General features: G+C 45.0%; 1 protein-coding gene across 1 annotated transcript in view; it reads right to left on the reverse strand.

Annotated features, from left to right (window-relative positions):
• Window positions 1–206: 206 nt before the first annotated feature.
• The window catches only part of LOC147665049 (integrator complex subunit 11), a gene marked incomplete at its 5' end in the record, with an annotated part of 148,194 nt that continues 129,127 nt past the window's right edge, over window positions 207–19,273 (reverse strand). The window contains 2 exons of the mRNA XM_086949795.1: window positions 207–360; window positions 1,482–1,608. Of these exons, the coding sequence (XP_086805921.1) occupies window positions 298–360; window positions 1,482–1,608 (190 nt within the window). The remainder of the gene's footprint in view (window positions 361–1,481; window positions 1,609–19,273) is intronic.

The following is a 19,273-nucleotide window of genomic DNA, read 5'->3' on the forward strand; positions in this document are numbered from 1 at the left end:
CGTCAAAGCCCCAGATTGGCAATTAGGCGCTGGGGTAGAACATCAATTTTTCATTCTTTTTTTTTTTATTAGTGACCACACAACGGCACACACACGGCCTCCCCTAATATCCCTAAGTGGCTTCAATGCAGGGACATTGAAGGGATACTATACACAATAGTTTTAACTGTTAATATAGTAGGAAGTAGAAGAAAATTACAAAGCCGAGATATGCAACTTAAAGTTTATTTAAAACGCTAGTAAAAAACAAAATCTATATCTGTACATTGATTATAAATCTTCCCTCCGGATCTGCTCTCAGCCAGACTGTGGTAATCCTTTCTTCAAAAGTGACGTCAAATAACTGCCCAGCTCTTCATCCTTTATGCAAAAGTAAAACAAATTCAGTTTAAAAGAAGCTCTTTTTGAAATGTTAGCTCTCGTGTGTTGCTATGCTAAGTGCACTACCATTTGTGGTGACTAAAGTCCACTGTGGTGTTTTCTGAAGTGGGGCAGTTCCATGTGCTGCAGCTGCATGGAGAGCAAGAGTCCTCCCCATATCAGAGGACGTTTAGGTACTGGCGCTGCAGTTAGGGCAGAAAATGTGCTTCAGAAATGGAAGTCTACATGCGGTCACTGTAGTAATGACAGCCACTGTGCTCTCAGTTATGTAAGCGCAGCGTTTGTGCTGTCGCTACAGTCAGCGCCGATACTGTGCCATAACTGCTGTAAAGGCAGCTTCAGTGCTGCTTGTTTAGGGTAAGGGCAGCTACTCCATGAGCTAGATTTTAGTCAATATATTTGCTGCATTAATGCAAAAAAAAGTGTTTGTCCAGGAAAAATATTTTTAAAAAACAACAACATGAAAATAAGCTAAAGCAGTCATTTACTTTGCACAGTATGGCAGTTCCTAGCTAGGAAGTAATGAACAATCCATTATATACACAAAGGTCAAGGAATACACAAAGGTAAAGGAAAGAGTATATCAACTAGGTGTTCTAACGCATGTAAAACCTAAAATGAGACCTTTTTTACTTAAACCTTGGGATGCAGAGCATGTTTTGACTGATGAAAACCATTGTATTCTACAGCCACTCATATGGTCAAACCAGTACCTGGATCCACATAGTGTGCAGTGAGATCACAGAGATTGATAATCCAATAGCAATGAAAGGTTTTCATGATCACAACAAAATAATGGTGTGTCCAATATACAATGCGGCCTGTTCAAAACACCCAAATATTCCTAATCTATCTCAGAAACAAATACTTAAATTGACCTGCGCCCTCCAAAATCCTTATCCACCTGTAACAGCCAAAGGTTTGTCGGAGGTAGATCCCATTGGCTCCCATTTATCACCAGCCGATCACAAATCTATCACAGGCGAGACAGACATAACAAGCAGGTGGGGCTATTGGACCTAGGATGCTCTCAGAGCCAGGCTTCTGCTAATAATTAAAGCCTCATTATTGTTCACACGATGACAGGAGGAAGAACTTACCTGGTACGTCCAGGAGACTAGCAGGACCTTGGTGCTTGGGTCGTCTTGGGTTGTTGATTGGATCAGAATAGACTCCACCATGACAGAACCGTCGGGGAGGTGCTGGACCGAGTGATCCTTCAGGACGCTGGAAGTGATAACAGAAGCTTACATATCTAAGAAGTCTCATTAAGTTGTCCTGCACAGAGGAAAACCCTGATCAACTGTTAGGTGGGGAGAGCCACAAAGCTGTCAAAGAGCATCAGTGGCAAAAGTTTTGTATCAGGTAAAAACTCAGAAAACATTCTACTCTAATTTTGTTGCTTAGAGCTAAGGAAAAGAAGAAAAAGTTAATTAGCTATACTATAAGCACAGTTCTCCAAAACTGGTATCTTTCCCAAGATTAATATGCCTGATGTATGTACTCTTGTCATGCTGGCACTTCCCAGTAAAATGTTATACAAAGCAGTATTAAACACACAGATCTAATATGTACAGTCATTCCCAGTTTCTACTGATGAGTGGTGCATAGGTGATAAAAGGGCTTGAAGAGATAAACAAATTGTTCATAGGTCTAGCATTTTTATGTGCCTAGGAAAATGCCCCTTTTTTTACAAGATCACCTCCACTTTTTGCCTGGTACCTGATGCAATTTTGACAGAAGTGTACTGAGTTCCTGCTATCCAGGTTCCCAGTGCCAGACCTCTTTCCTTAAAAACTGTACAATTGCGCCCCCAATTGGCCATATCTTTAGCACCCCTGTAAGACCCTAGTAAATGGTACCTCGAGTAACGATAGCCTTTTAAGCAAAAGCACATGCACGGTCGCTGGCTCGACCTAATAAAAACATCTGAGGTAAATAGGCTACCAATACACATACTACAAATAATTAAAAGAAGGAAAATACAACAAAAAACAATGTATACCTCCTAGTAAATATTCATACTTAACCCCAAGCAAGCGTCGGACAGCGCAGTGGGGTTGTGTGGAGGACGGCCAGGGGCCGTCCGAACCCCGCCCACTAATTATTTCCACAGCACCGCGGCGGAATTTGCCAGTAATCAGTAAACAATGGCTGAGGTAAATATTTTTGCCCTCTATCAATAATAGATACTTTATTCCTTAATGCAGCAGACTCACATTTAGACACTGCTAATGTGATCTAAGGGGTATTTACCATCTGTAAATTCTTGAAAGCTGGCCTACATGTACGCAGAACCAGAGGCAGTAAAATTGGTTATAAAAACGTCTTTGTATGGAGATTCTAAAAAACTTACAAAAACACAGAAAATGCTTCTGTGTCGCAAGGGAGATATCACAGGAGCATAAACAGACAGCCCCTGCCATTCTAGACATGGGGAAACTGAACATTTCAGGGAACTTAACAAGTTTCTTTTATAGGAATTTGGGACCGGCTTAAGTACTGCTCTAGACCAAAGTTTATTTTAAGCAGGAAGTGGGGTTTAACCAAGGGCATTAGCAGTTCCACTAACTCTACTCTGAAGTCACTACCTAGGTAGATAAGGCAACTTTCCCTGATAGGAAGGCTGTATTTTATTGGGATAAATATACAACGGATAACAGCCAATCCTTCCCAGCCCAGCCTTGATGTAGTGTAACAAGGGAATGGCACAGAGAGAATTCATATGAAGTGTTTCAAACAAGATGGACCTTCCCATATCAGTTAACAGATTCAACCAAACCGAAACCCATAGAGTCAGCTATGCACATCTGTTTAATCCTCCAGACAGGTTACTGCAAGTTTCTGATGTGGTTGTGGACTCGGATAAACCCAATACTCAAAGCTGAAACTTATTTTGTTCTTGGTTAAGTTGGTTACTACCAGAGTGTGTCCAGGGCCCAGGTCCATATTATTAGCCACACTCCTGGTTCAATAAATCCACAAAAATGGATGAACCGTGCAGACACCCCTGCATTCTTCCACATGAAGAAACAGCAGCATTACTTTTCCCCATGGTTACAGCTCTATTTAGTGTCTGACAAATACAATTTAATTCAAAGCAAAAAAAAACTCCCAAATTGTAGTGTAGAAGAAAGAACCTCTTTGAAGCAAGTTGTTAGTAAGTTCTTAGGGCCAGTATACATAAAGAACAAGTTACTTACCTCCAGTAATGCTCTTTCTGGTTGATACACTATCAACTGAAGATTCTTTGCCTTTAGAGGATTCCACAGTAGTGCTCGTGTGAGGCTATGCATTGGCAGAGGTGAATATAGGTGCCATGCCTTAGCACTGACATCAATTTCTTACTTGACTTTTTCTGCACCCTCGAATAGAGAGTACAAACAACTGGAGGTACCAGTGTGCATATATCTAATTGGGACCCTTTTAGATAGTAAAAAGAGTCCACTCCACAAAAGGGGATGTGGGAGAGTCAGTAAGGGATATTCAGTTAGGGGATCCGCCAGAAAGAGCTTTATCAAAAGTAATTTGTTCTTCTGATGGATAGTTCTACCAGCAGATTCCTCACCTTTAGAATAGATACCAAAGCAGTCCCTTCCATGGTGGAGGGTCTCTGAGGTGGCCTCAAACTAAAAAGCCCTGTAGGACGAATGGCTGAAATGCCCGTTACGTCAGACATGGCTGTCAAGGTTGTAGTGCTTCATGAGTACGTGCACCAACTCCCAAATCCCAGCAAGGTAGATGTCAAGAAGTGGCATTCTGCCCTTGTGGAATGGCCCTTAGTCTTTCTGAAGGCTACTTTTGGGCCAATGCGTACAGATAATAATGCAAAGGACTAGTCACCTTGACAGAATACTTTTCTGCACCATCTTACTTTTCTTTGCCCCAGAGATCCCCACAAAAAGCTGATCATTCAACTGATGGTCTTTGGTGCGATCAATGGAAAAGCTCATGGCTCTGTTGGGGTTCATTCGATGGAGTCTCTCCTCTTCTTTCAAGACAGGACAAAGAACATTGGGTGGGTGATGGATTGCCCAAGGTGAAAAAGCATCACTACTTTAGGCAAGAAAGCCACCCTGGTACTCCACACCAGTTTGTCTGGGAAAAAGGTGGTGCAGGGTGTCAGCATCGAGACAGCCACGAGCTATTTCATGTGATAAGCTTAAGTGATTGCAATGAGGAAAACAGTTTTGAGAGATAGCAGATGCAACAAGCAGCTGTGCATTGGGTTGAAAGGGGTACATATGAGGAACATCAGGACTAAATTAAGCTCCCACTCTGGCACCACAAATGTTTGGGAGGAAATATATGCATCAAACCTTTAATGAACCGCATCACAGCAGGTGATTTTAACAAGGATGGTTGGTCTAGCAAACGCAAAAAAGCAGGAAAATAACCTTTTCATGATGCCCACTGCTAGACCTTGCTGGGTAAAAGACAAAACAAACAATAAAACATACAACAGTTTGTCTAATAAGAGGTCTGTGTTGAGGCTTCCACTACAGGTCACAAATTTGACCAAGCTACCAGAGTATATGGACTTTGTAGAGGGACACCTTGCAGTACGGAAGATGATCTACAACCTCTGGTGGAAGTGCAAACGCAGTTAACTGTCACTGTTCAATCTCTATGCCTGGAGTTGTATATTGCACATGTTTGAGTGCCGAACCCTGCCTGATGCTGTGGCAGAAGATTCCCCAATGCGACAGCCTGATTGGAGAACAGATGCTTATGCCCAAAAGGTCTGTGTACCAAACTCTCTTTGCCCAATCTGGAGCAAATAATATGACTTGGTCTGGTCATTCCTAATCTTCTTTAGAACATACTCAGGGCAGAAGAGGCAGAGGCGGAAAGGAATATAGGAGTGCGGTGCTCTACTGTAGCTGAATGCTTCTCCTAGAACTAGCGATTTAGGGAACTCAAATGTGCAGAAGTTTTGACACTGAGCATTAAACTGTGATGACAAGATCCAGACAGGGTTCTCCACGTTGTTGTAAGATGTCCTGGGTCACTTCGAAATAGTGCCACTTGTGATCTGCCAAGTGTCATCAGCTTGCTTGCCCCAGCCTTTAAAGATTCCATCAGGTGCTTCACAATCATGGAGATGCCAACGCCACTTGGAGCAGGACACGGGACATGACTTCGCTGTGCTTGTTGCCATACCATGTCAGTGGTATTGTCTGTGAGAACCTGCACCAGCCTTCCCTTAATGGATCGTAGGAAGGCTTCAGCGCAAGGCAAATGGCCCATAACTCCAACATAGTGATGTTGTGGGGGATTTCCGCTGGAGACCAAAATTACCTCTCCAACCCATCAGTGACACCTCTCACCATTGTCAGCTCTGGGTATGGAGAGGAGAGGGGTCTGCCACTGCAGATCTTTTGCAGTGTCCTCTTAAAATCGGATGACATCCAACACCTCAGTGTCTGGATTGCCATCTTACACCTACAGAAATGCAGGCAATACAGTTCCACTGTATGGGAGAGCTGTCATCACACTTCATCTTGTACCAGGCTACACTGGAGGTGTAAAGAAATGGATCCCCCTTCGCTTTGTAAATAATACTGTGAGCCAAACTTTGGTTTAACAATAGAAGATATCCAGTCCAGTACTTGCAGAATCTCATTTTCAATGTCTGCCTTAGAAGCACTGAAAAGGAATTTCAATAAACACTTACTTAGCAAGGAGCTGCATTAGACTTTTTGACACTGCCCTTTGGCAGATGGTGGGATGTGAGGGGTGGGATTGCAGATTCTTTTTGCTAGGTGGAGGAGACCCTATAAGAGAGGCACATCCATTTGAGTTTCTTCATTACACTTTACACCGGAACCTCACACCTCTACATGCAGTTGTTGTAAGAGCTCTAGTGCGTATATCACCCTACTGAGGGGCATTGGAAAACAAAGGCTATGTCTTGAAGAACTGCCTTGAAAAGAGATTTGAAAGAAGCACCGACCCAAATCAATTTTGCAGCATAAGACAATATATGATTTCTTTTATATTTGTGTGTTTATATTGATATGTTTCGTATTCACCTTTATGGTTATCTGAACCCTTCAATAAAATCAAAGCAATAAGACGTATCTGCTTTCTGCGAAATAGCTACACAGCTTCTCTTTAAGGCATGAAGCTCTGTTTGCACCTTTTTTTTTTAACAGACTGAAACATGCATAAAGACTGATAAAACGTTCTGAAGCAGTAAGGAAGAAGAATTTCCATGCTATGCTCCATAGTGCTCAGTAACCACTACCTGCCTCGTTACTGTAGGAAAGTGTATCACACGATTTAATTCAAATGGACGGACCCATTAACACACTAAAACAAGTGCCCTCAACTACCGTACCGGAGTTGGTCCAGGTGACTTGGATATTGCACACAGGTTACTGCATCAGGCATTTTAACCCACTCAGCCATATTAAAATGAATATACGCAGTGACCAAAAGATTACATACAGATCTTTGCAAGAGGCACATTCACCTGCTCAGCTGTGTCCCTGGGAATGTGTGGGAAGCTGATAAATTAACACTATGCCAAGGATTGGACCCACTGATAGGCGGGTTGCACACAGTTTGCTATAGGCAGCACATTTACCCCTCAGCTACCTTACTTGGATTTGACCGTGTGACCGGGTACACAGAAATCACAAGGGCAGGTGGATTAACCGTCTCCTCATTTATCCTACAGAGATTTAACTACATGATCTCTGCAGCCAATGCTTTAACCCCCACCTGCTTCACAGATATAGGATCCGTTTGCCTCTGCAGGGGAAATATTAATCCCCCAAGCTTACTTACACAGACCGGATTATATGACCTCTGCAGCAAGCGCATTAACCCACTCAACACTCAGGGAATGGACCATGTGACCAGCAGGCTTCAAAGAGATCATTAACTCCCTCAGTTATTTGACATTGAATTAACCTGCCGGTCTCTGCAGCCAGTGCACTAACCCCCTCAGATACGTACCCCAGTGTAACCCGGGATACACTTCTACTTCAATAGTTAATCAAAGTTCCCTGTAGAGAATGGTACAGGCTGTGCACATTTCTTCATCATTCATCCTGGAGTAGGGCCACGGCGCGGTTCGCTAGCAAGGCTCTCATTGGATCTCTTAGCCTGGCTAACTGTGGATGAAAAGTAACTGGAATCAGCTCCCTGATAGGAGATCGCGATCTATTGGCACCTTGGTGCAGCCACAACTTCTCTTTGGACAGAGTGGCGGGATGGGGTTGCATTCTGCTTTGACCTCTTATGCTTCTTCCTCAACTTGGACTTTACCTTGGAGGACCACCTCGACCATGAAGACTTGATGTGGAACGGCCTCAAGAGTGTGATTGGGCCTGTGCCCTCGCCTTGGAGAGGGACTTGAGCGAGGTCCGGGACTTCTTTCAGTGTTTGTTGACATACAGCTTCGCTTCACAGCCCGTATTGTTTTCAGGTGCATGAGGGCACATTCTTCGCATACCTTGGAGTTGTACTAAATGCCCAAACATCAGATGCACATCTCGTGCGGATCTGTCACCAACATCTGTTTCTGAAATCCACAGCACAGTCTGAACCCCAAAATCTTCGAAGGTGGCTTTTTCCGTTGCACTTGGGAAAAAAGAATTTGAGAGGATTTAGCAACCGATGAAAAAGGGAGGGGAGCTCCATATCTGCGTTCGAAGGCACTGAAAGAAAGGAGCTCACACCAGAGCACAGAGGAGGCACTTATATATAGCTCCACTCTGTGATTTCTTGAACTATACGAGGCCTATGCAGAGCTGCACAGAGCCACTTAGCACTGCACTGCTGTGAGACCTTTAAGAGTCAGGCTCCATTCAGGAAATATAAAGAGGGGGAATCTGCAGGTTGAACTACCCCTCAGAATTTTGACTAACCTACATTAAACTGCGCATACTTGTTCCCCAAATGTGGAGACCTACCCCATTCTAGACATTGGTATAGCATCATCTGCATTGAGCAAGTAGAGAAGTTGGTCTTCATGATTATAGGTGGATCAACAAAGTCTATGAAATCTAAATGGACTCCCCTGTCTAGATCTTGCCAATAGACAGGTTTTTGTTGACTGTAGACAAAAGTCTTTTATTGATTGACCGAACCAAAAACTTACAGTGGGCTTAGAGTCCGCCCATTTCTTACCATTGGCTGGCTTTCTTGTCCTTCTCCAATGGCTTTCTCCCATATTCCCTTCCCTTATTGTCCCTCTCTCCCTCTCCTGGAGCATAGTCTCATTACCAATCTTTTGATTAGATGACTGCTCCACTGCTCCCATCCAGGAAACTTTTTTATCTTTTAGCACTCTATGAGTGCACCTGTTTTCTAGATCTCGCCCTCATGTGCTGCTTCCCCGCCAAACACTACTACCCTTCACCCCCACTCCATCACCTCTGTTCCCAAGCTTGTTCATCGTTTTCCCCACCCCTGTTTGGTTGTTGATAATTCTTTTAAGACCACCCTGGGCCCAGCATCAAATGCCCAATTTGCTCTCTTCACACCCCACCCTAAACCCCCCCCCCCCCACTGTATTTCTTCCCCACTCAATCCGCTGTTGCTCCTAAACCCCTTGTGGTCCTGATTTTCTTTCTTTTTTTTTTAGAGGAGCAGGCAGTGGCCATTTGTTGCCAGCCTACTTACTATTTATCGATCCAAATAGTGTCAGCCATCGTGGATTGGTAAATAAAAAAAATAAGCCATCTGTGTCATTCCCAAGGCATTTGCGTGAGTGGAGCTCCATGTAGGTGCATCAGAATTTATGACAGCATGTCTTCTTTTCCTGTACCATATGCAAAAAGTATTTAGATTTTTTTGCGGATGCTGGACAGCATCGGAAAAAAATATTGGCAAAGCAAATAGGTCAATAAAGAAAGACCTATTTGGTTTCCAATTGCTGTTTCGATACTGAATTTTTTTCCAATTAGCAAATAAATATTTAAATATTCCCGGATGTCAAGCCTCTTGCGAAAACTCTTCTGGGCCCAAGACACAGTACATGAGCCGATTGCACAGAAGATGTTAAGGTAGGAATCCAAAAGGGAGATAGATCGCCTACAACAAATCCAGATGACCTATTCGCTTTCTTGAATAGAAGTATAATAATGGAAAAGGTCCAGGAAGCCAGACGGTGACCAAAATTACAGACCACTTTAAGAAAATGTTTCATCAGTAGTTTGCCCTGAGAGCAAGATTATACTTGTATAAATCGATCGATACCCAGTCGGGCCAGGTCCTTCATTGGTATGCAGACATTGATAGACTCCAATACCATATATAGGTCTGAACAACTCGCTACAGGGTTGGGCTATATTTGCCAGCACATCCACCTCTGGTTTCCCATACATCTTGTTAAAGTGGTTATGCAATTTTTCTTCTGGGATTACAATATCCAAAGCGTTTTCCATCCTCTCCCCTGCTACTAGCCTTCAGAATGGTCTATTGTCCCAATCCCTGCCCACGCTAGATAGTTCTGCCAGGTTTTAAAGCTTGGCAGCTTGAATGGCCTATCACTCTCCTATTAAATACATCCCTGTTAGCCCTAGGAAAGATCTTAATAGCAATCCAGAGCTCCTTTGTAGAGTACAACCTTCAATTAGTCTTGAGCAAGGTAGCTGTCTCATTATGTCTGGGCTTGCCCTCTTTCACATATAAATTGACAAGAAATCTCTTTATTCATTTTCTGCAACTCGTATGGCAACATAGTATTAGTTGAGAATTTGTCGAGACTCCAAATGATTTCTAAATGCCGGAGTAAATTGCTTTTGTCAGTCCAACATGACCCAAAGTGACCTCCTCACGTTGTTGGAAACATCTTCTATCCAAGGTTGTATTAGTGAACAGGGGTGGTGTTACAGGAAGATATAATGTTAAAACTAATGGATTAGGATCACTCTCTGGTCAATCACTTCATGTCACTTTACAGACTCCATATATATAAATATGGTCCCTAAGGCTGAATTGTGCCACCCTAAGAGACCCCATCAACACCAACATGCAAACTGCCATTGCCGGCTGCATGTCTTGGTGCAAACAAAAGTGAAAACATGACATTGCACACAGCCCTGTGTGCCATGCATGCAGACACTGCAAACAGTATAGGTAAGTCATCCCTACAGCAGGCCTTGCAGCCCTAAGGCAGGGTGCACTATACTAACTGTGTGGACATATCTGCATGAGCAGATATGCCCCTGTGCTGGCCAGTTCAATTACTGCCATTACAAGTGAAAAGGGAAGCCATTTTAAGATCATGTGCTGGGCAAAGGTCAAAAACGAGTTTAACATCTACATGAGGACTTCACTGAAACTAAAGATGTTTGGTGTCAAACATCTTGTATTAATAAACCCACACTGATTCCAGTGATGGGTGTATTAATACATGCACCCAGAGGGCACTTTAGAGGTGCCCCCCTGAAATCCTACCAACTACTTGTGTGCTGGCGGACTGGTTCTGTCCAGCCTGCCACAGCAAACCAGTTTCTGATCCCCCCAGGGGTGAGAGCCCATGCGCTCAGGAGGTCAGAAGAAAAGCCTGCTCCGGCAGAGGGTGTTTTACACCCCCTCCAGCAGGATGATCCGTAAATTAGCATTCAAAACAGGGAGCTTCAAAGAGTTCACTCCCTTTGGTATGCAAATCTGGCTTCCCTCAGAGGTTAGGGGATTGCACCTACCCCTGACCAGGGCCCATTTGGCACCTGGAGTGGCAGATAAATTTGTAGTCAAAGTGGCGTGTTCATTCCTCAGGCTAGTTCCACTCTTAAGGTAGGCTACCTGATGTGGACACAAAAATCAAAGTCTGCCAACTTGGTGATGGCAGAATTAGAAACTCTGGAAAAGGGTCATGTGCACTTCCCACAGAAAGTGGACATATAGGGGGGCATAGTGACCCAGGGGTAAGTAGCCCATTAGCTGCTACTCTACACTCCCCTAACGACCCTAAATCTAGTATTTAGAGGAGCCCTGGCACCAGGAAATCAGATTGTGCCGACATGAAAGAAGAAGAAGGACACTGAAGAGCTGCAAAAGCAAGAATAGAGGACCACCGACTGACTTGTCGCCAACCATGCTTGCCTTCCTGCTATACCCGACAATTGCGCCAAAGGCTACTCGTCCTGCAGCTGCCTGCACCTCCAAACGCCTGGGAGGACTTCCAGCCTTCACCCAAGAGCCAGGAACTCCCGTAGAGTAGCAGAGGTGCTCCCCTGTATCCTGCAAGCACCCAAGAAGAACCAGTGAGGACTCCGGACTGCCAAAACTAGACTTCGGAAAGCACCACTGCACCTGTGCCCCCTAGCCCGAGTTGAAGTGGGCCAACAGTACCAGTGAGAAGCCCGACCCTCCAGAGAAGAGGCCCACCTTGGGTTTGTCAACTTTGAACTTTGCGCCGCCTGCACAAAGGCCCTCTCTACCAGGAGTGTCTCCAGTCGTGAAACTCAACACCCGAGACCACTTCTGCACCCGGCCTGAGCAGAAGAGGACCAAAGGTGTCCCGATGTCCCTGACCATCGTGAGACCTGCGCATCCTTGTTGGTTTAGCCAGACTGGTCCCCAGTCCCAACTTGTAGCCTCTCTTTGACCAGACCCCATTACTTACAGGGGGCACGCGATGCTGCATAGCACCTCTGCACCTGGCTGTCCCAGTACTGCCCGAGGTGACCTGATGGTGCTGCCTTGGACCCTGCCCCATACTCACCTTAAGTCCAGGAGATTAGTCCTGTAAGTCGCTGTAAAGTACTTGTATGCAGTATATGTCTTCCCTTCATAGGATAATATTACAGCTCCATAATTTGCAGTGGGTTTACTTTTAAAAACGGTAAAAAATCATACCTGATCGTGATGATCTTCGTGCCTAAATTTATATAAAGATAGGAGTAATTTTTATAAATTGGTGTGGAGCTCCTTGTGGAGTTGTGTGTATCATTTATTGACTATGTGCATGCAGCAGATGTCGAACACTCCTCTCTGATAAGTCTAAGGCTGCTCGACCACACTACCCTCTCTGACAGCACCTTGGGATTGCTAGAGCAAGCCCCTGTCCACTTCTAAGCGATACCTGGGCTCTTTGCAGAGTATACATCTTTTTGGTATCCATACTAATATAATAAAGAGAGAGACCAAACCTTTGAGGCGGGTAAGCTCCGGAACCACTGTGCCAACCGGAACACCGCATACAGCATTGGAAAGGGGAGGCAAAGCAGATGGACATAGGCTATACTCCAGCGCAAAATGTAGTTTGGAAGGGACAAAGCACGTTGTGGGACAAAGTAGTCCGTTGGAAGTAGCACCAGCTCTGAGGTGGGCGTGTGCGTTCAGCATTGTGGTGGGCGTGTGCGAGAATAGCGTTCTAGAGTACGCCGCCTGCAGCGTGTGCGTTCAGCATTGTGGTGGGCGTGTGCGTTTATGGCGTGAGAATAGCGTCCTATCACGTATGATGTTCACGCGGTGTTGGCGCCGTCATCCAAGGGACTTCACAGCAGCCACATACGCTGAACGTTGGCGACATTCATCATCGGATGCAGAGGCAGAAATATGGGACACGCACAGCATCGCGGTGCCGCTTTTCAATTCGGGACACGCAGGTTTTGAAGGATGCAGAGGTAGGAATTTGGGTCAGAAATGTGGGACACGAACAGCATCGCGGTGCCGCTTTTGATTTCGGGACACGCAGGTTTTGAAGGATGCAGAGGTAGGAATTTGGGTCACGCACAGCATCGCGGTGCCGCTTTTGAATTAGGGACACTCAGGTTTTGAAGGATGCAGAGGTAGGAATTTGGGTCACGCACAGCATTGCGGTGCCGCTTTTGAATTCGTGACACGCAGGTTGTAAAATAAACTATTCTTACCTATTCAAACCATTGCAGACATTCTATTTTATACCCGGACAACGTCGGGACGGGCCGCTAGCACTACATAAAGAGCTACTTTCCTACAGTGCTGAATTATACAGGTACTGATGTTTGTGCTGCATAATTATTTTTGACATTGGTTAGTAAATTTGTGTACTCTTTGAAGTTTATTTTATATTTTATGCTTAAAGTTTCTTAATTGAGTTTTGCACATATCACAAATACGACAAATTGTGCATCTTGACCTCCCACAGCATTGGGGAAGCAATAGTTTTAATTAACAACGATCTATTTTTATATTTTAAAGAGATGTTCCCATGTTCCAAAATACTTGTGGTGGTTTTAGGTAATCTTTACACCATGTGCGTGATCATGGAGGGCTTTGGGATAGTATTTTCCCAAGATGTTGAAATATTTGAAAGGTTTACTCAAAATGTAATAGTTTTATAGCAGACATGATTTTGCGCCACACTCGCATACATTTGACTTTCACATAATGTTTACATGAGGCGCAGGTTTATGTATTCATTATGTTGCTGATACTGGGAGCAAGTGCTCTTGGTGTAGTTTCCGGTACACAACATTGTTCTTACACATAATGCGAGCACATGCTTAGGAGCCGGATGTAAAACATTATGTCACAACTGAACACAAATCAGTGCATACATTTTTTTTTTTTAATGTAACTCTAAGGATTTTGTGTTCATAGTTAATGTGAACCTAGCTTCAGGGTAGGCTTTTACTGTCTACTACCAGGTTAATTTAAAAGCGGCCAGTGATCACATGCACAAAGTAAGAATTATGTGAAAAATTCAATTGATGTGCCCTGTGGAAATACGATCACGCGGACAATGTAAAGATTACCTAAAGCCCCTCCAAATGTTTGGGACATGGTAACAGCACTACTTAAAAGTCGTACTCCTTACACAGCCAGAAAAGCATGTTCATAAATGCCTTTGGAAATATTTAAGTGCATGATGTGAACATTATTATTGCCCCTTGTTAAAAAGAGCCGATCACTTTCTAATACACAATAAAACACACAAGTAAACAATATGCTAACAGATCTGCAAGTATTTATGCTTAGGGTGTCATTTTGTTGTCGCTGCATATACATGTGAACAGTGTAAAGTGGCGCTGTTCAGTCCAAAGCTAAACAAATGCCTCAAAATGATCCCAGACAGTAAGACACAACCCAGAACCTCTTTGTGAAGCCCTTAGGGGGTAAAGGTGTATAGCTGGGCGAGGGTGCCTAGGCTAAAACGTGAAGCGAGGGAAGCAAGGACGGGGCTGCAAGGGAGAAGATGGTGGAGAGAGTGTGTCACAAGCAATATGGGGGCAACATCACGGAAGGTGGAGGAAAGCAACAGGAGGGTGGGGGTGGGAAAGAAGCAAACAAACTGGGAGGAAGAGCAATGTGGAGCTGGGGAGGAAAAGTAAACATCGAGACAGCAATGGGAGGAGGTGTAGGAGGAACACACGAGCAAGAAAGGTGCACCGCCGGGTGTGGAAGGGGGGGACCCCACACTAGGGAGATAGGTGGGAAACACTTGCACTCTCATGGAGTGTTTAAAATAATTTAAAAAATGAGCAGTGGAAGGGCACACTAATTCGCTATTCTCCAGGTGAGGGACAAACACGCCACGACGAAGGAAGTCTACAGACAGCTAGCCGGTAATAAGCAAGCAAATGAGAGTGACAATATAGCCAAACAAATAACAGGAAGTAACAGGCAGAGTCTAAGGCGGTTGTAAGTTAACAGTATGTCTCGCCTAAAACCGCTTCAAACTAAAAAGCAGCTACAGCTATCAAGGCGATAGGGTTGGATGAGCCAGAAACCTTGCAAAAGGATGACCTTGAATCATATAATAAAGAAAACCCAGTCACTGTCACAGTTGGGCCTTCAAGCAGGCTATTATCCAGGACCATGTTCTACGAATGCGGAGATTGGAACATGATACTATACTTTGTGAACAATTTAAGTTATTAGACAGTACAGAACAGCCTTTTGACTTCTGTGGCTTCCCAGTGACTCACTACTGGAAGCAGGACACCAGTCACAGCAATTTCTGGTATTTTTTGTGCCTCAAAACAATACAGAAAAATACTCAAAATATGATATATTTTATTTAATTTACAAACAAAAAAATATACACAAATTTTCAAATGCTATTGGGAATTTTGCAGCTTTTTAAAATTTGGTTTTATTTCTACAAGACTAAATGAAATGCTACTAGCATATCACTTTGCCTTACTTGCTCCTAATGCATGCACTATTTGTGTTGGCACATGTACTTGAATTCAAACTATTCTCTCAAGTGCTTTACTGTTAGAACTATCCCCAGCTCCTGGAAGGGTTCCATTATCCAACTTATCTTTAAAAAAGGACTGATGTCAGACCCACAAAACTATCGTCTAATAGCTTTGTTAGACCCAAGGGAAACTATTTGCTAAATATTTGCTTAATTTACTAACAGACGGGGCGAAGGATAAACAATTAATTCCTCTCACGCAGACAGGCTTCCAACCAGGTTGTTCTACAATTAATAATATTGCTGCATTAACCTTTCTGGAGAAGAAAGCAAGGGCGAAAAACCTCCCCCTTTAGAATTGTTTCATTGTTTCATCGACTACAGTTCCGCCTTCGACAAATTCATTTGTGGTAGACTCAGGAGCAAAATGCTGAACTGGGACATTGATCCAAATCTACTCTACCTTTTAATAGAACTGCACAATGACACTTGCATAATAGTTCAATTAGCTTGAACGAATATCCAGTCACCAAAAACGATTTGGATGTCCATTTGGTATTAACAAAAGTAATTACACTAGGGGGGAAAGTTTGGGAAGTGGGGAATGTTATTATAGAGCAGCAAGAGATACACGCACGCATGCACGCTCACTCACTCACTCACTCACTCACTGACCGACTCACTCACTCTTGGCTGTAACCATCAGCTCAATACAATCCTGGTCAGCTATTCTGAAAACTAAGAAGCAAAAAGTGAATGAAACTACAAAAGCTCGCAGTCCGGTTTCCGAGCCAACCACAGCACCGAGACCGCCCTCATCGCAGCCACTGACGACATCAGATCCCTGCTCGACAACGGGGAGACAGTGGCCCTCATCCTCCTGGACCTCTCCGCAGCGTTCAACACTGTCTGCCTCCGCACCCTATTGCAGCGCCTCAGCAACATCATCGGAATCCAAGAGAAGGCACTGGAGTGGATCATCTCGTTCCTCGCTGGAAGAACCCAGAGAGTCCACCTCCACCCGTTCAGATCCGAGGCCACCGAAGTCATCTGCGGTGTACCACAGGGATCATCGCTCAGCCCCACCCTCTTCAACGTCTACATGAGCCCCCTCGCAGCCATTGCACGCCAACACAACCTCAACATCATCTCCTACGCCGACACCACCCAGCTGATCCTCTCCCTCACCAACGACCCCGCCACCGCCAGAACCAGCCTACACGAAGGGATGACAGACGTCGCTGAGTGGATGAAGAACATCCGCCTGAAACTGAATTCAGACAAGACGGAAGTCCTCATCCTGGGGTCATCGTCCTCCGCCTGGGACGACTCCTTGTGGCCCCCTGCCCAGGGCACCACTCCCAAGCCAACGGACCACGCACGCAACCTGGGCTTCATCCTGGAATCCTCCCTCTCGATGACCAGACAAGTCAACGCCGTCTCATCATCGTGCTTCAACACCCTGCGCATGCTCCGAAAGATCTTCTGATGGATCCCCACCAAAACCAGGAAGACGGTCACCCAGGCACTCGTCACCAGCCGACTGGACTACGGAAACACCCTCTACGCCGAAACCACAGCCAAACTTCAGAAAAGACTCCAACGCATCCAGAACGCCTCCACACGACTCGTCCTGGACATCCCCCGACACAGCCACATATCCGGCCACCTGAGAGACCTGCACAGGCTCCCCGTCAGCAAGAGGATCACGTTCAGACTCCTCACCCACGCACATAAGGCCCTCCACGACCTGGGCCCCAAGTACCTCAACAACAGCCTGACCTTCTACACGCCCACCTGCCAGCTACGATCGACCAGCCTCGCCCTCGCCGCCGTTCCACGCATCCGTAGAACCACCGCCGGAGGAAGATCCTTCTCCTACCTGGTAGCCAAGACATGGAACTCCCTCCCCATCCACCTTCGGCTAACCCAGGACCATCTCTCCTTCAGGAAGCAACTCAAGACCTGGCTTTTCGAGCAGTAACGGACCCCTCTCCCCCAGCGCCTTGAGACCCCTTCGGGGTGAATAGCGCGCTATACAAATTTCTTGATTGATTGATTGATTGATTGGCTGTTTGCTGGCCTCAGAGTATTCCCTTTTGGAGATTCTTGGAAATAGGTCCGCTGTTCAGGGGAGGTCTTAAATCTACTACTAACCCTTGGAGCCACTACACCTCCTATATGTCCACTTCCAGTGGGAAGAGGGCATAACCCTGTCCAAGAATTCCTAAGTATGCCATCACAAAGATGGCTACTTCTGAAAAATCATGTCCACGTCACTGTAGCCCACATTAGGGGTGGTACTAGCCTAGAGGTGGCCGGCCTACCTGACTAGCTAATTTTCCCTCCTGTCCAGGTGCAGAGGGGCTCTAGAAGGGGTGGTGGTGGTGGTGGGGGTGTTGTTACTTCCTCTCCTGTGAGGGAACCCAGATATGTATTCCAAAGCGGCAGCTTTTTTGGAGCTCCCCAGCCCAAGGAGGCTAATCAGCAGGTCTTCCTATGGGAGGGAGTGTTACACCCCTTCCTGAACAGGCTTTCATTCAGGGTCTCCTGAGAGCAAAAGGTTCTCTGCCTAGGAGGTCAGAACAGCATCTCGGGTGGCAGGCTGGCAGAAACAAGTCAGCAAGGATGCCAGAGGCTGGTAGGTTTTCAGGAGGCACCTCTAAGATGCCCTCTGGGTGCATGTATTGCTTAATCCAACACTGGCATCAGTGTGGGATTACCAATGCGAGATGTTTGGTACCAAACCTCCCAATGTTCAGTGACGCCATCATGTTGCTGGGGAACTCGTTTTCACCAATGTCCAGCACGTTTTGAAATGGTTTCTCTGTCGACATACACTGGCAGCAATGGTTCTGACCAGCACAAGGGCACATCTTCTCATGCAGGTATGCCCTTACATGTAACATTCAGCACCCTGCTTTAGGGCTGTTAGTCCTGCTATAGGGGTGACTTACAAATATGACATGAAGTAAAGTAGCAGTTACATTTTGTGTTACTAATCAAGCCCCTTTTTTTTTTTAAATAATTGTACTAATGAGATTTGTAGATTTGGTTTATAGTCGTTTAAGGTCTATATGTTGAATGTTGAATGTTTTAACTTAGAACAAATCTTCTTAATACAGTTTGTCTGTTTTTATTCATGAATAATCTGTACTCTCTTACAATCCTCATCTTATTGCTCTAGTCATTGGATTCTACATACATCTATTGTAATCATTCTTGACTAATACAATAAAATGTATTACTCCTACCCACCCAATGCTCAATATGCGCAAACGGACTACTTGAATTAAGGACACCCATGGTCCACACTAGATCAAGTTTGCTCAGAATGTAGATACATCCTAAGTGTATCAATATTGTATCAACTGTTGAAGGTAATATGTGTGCCAAGATTTTTCTGAGAGATGGGCTTTTAGCTCCTCGCTCATTCAGGTGTTTCGGGTCTCCCCCTGTCCTGGTGGCACCACTAGCTATTTCCTGTTAAGGCTACCTGCCTGAGCGCCACTTACCTGCTACCCCAAAGCCCTGTGCAGAATCCAGCCTGCCAAATAAATGTCTGGTAGCCTCACCAGTGTCTTTTTCCACCAGACAGTCTGCATACCAGGGCATATCAACAGGCATGCAGCAGATTGACACTTTCTACTGACAGCCAGTGAGGTTTCCTTTGCGCACGCTCCTCTGGTTTAATACTTAAAGTAAAAAGAGAAAGTCTATAGAAACTGCATAAAGGGAACCCAAACAACGAACGCCCCACGTTCTTAAATAACAATTGCAACCTGCAAATGTTAAAATATC

The sequence above is a fragment of the Lissotriton vulgaris genome, unplaced genomic scaffold (genome assembly GCF_964263255.1).
Source record: "Lissotriton vulgaris unplaced genomic scaffold, aLisVul1.2 SCAFFOLD_584, whole genome shotgun sequence".
In the NCBI taxonomy this organism is placed as follows: Eukaryota; Metazoa; Chordata; class Amphibia; order Caudata; family Salamandridae; genus Lissotriton; species Lissotriton vulgaris.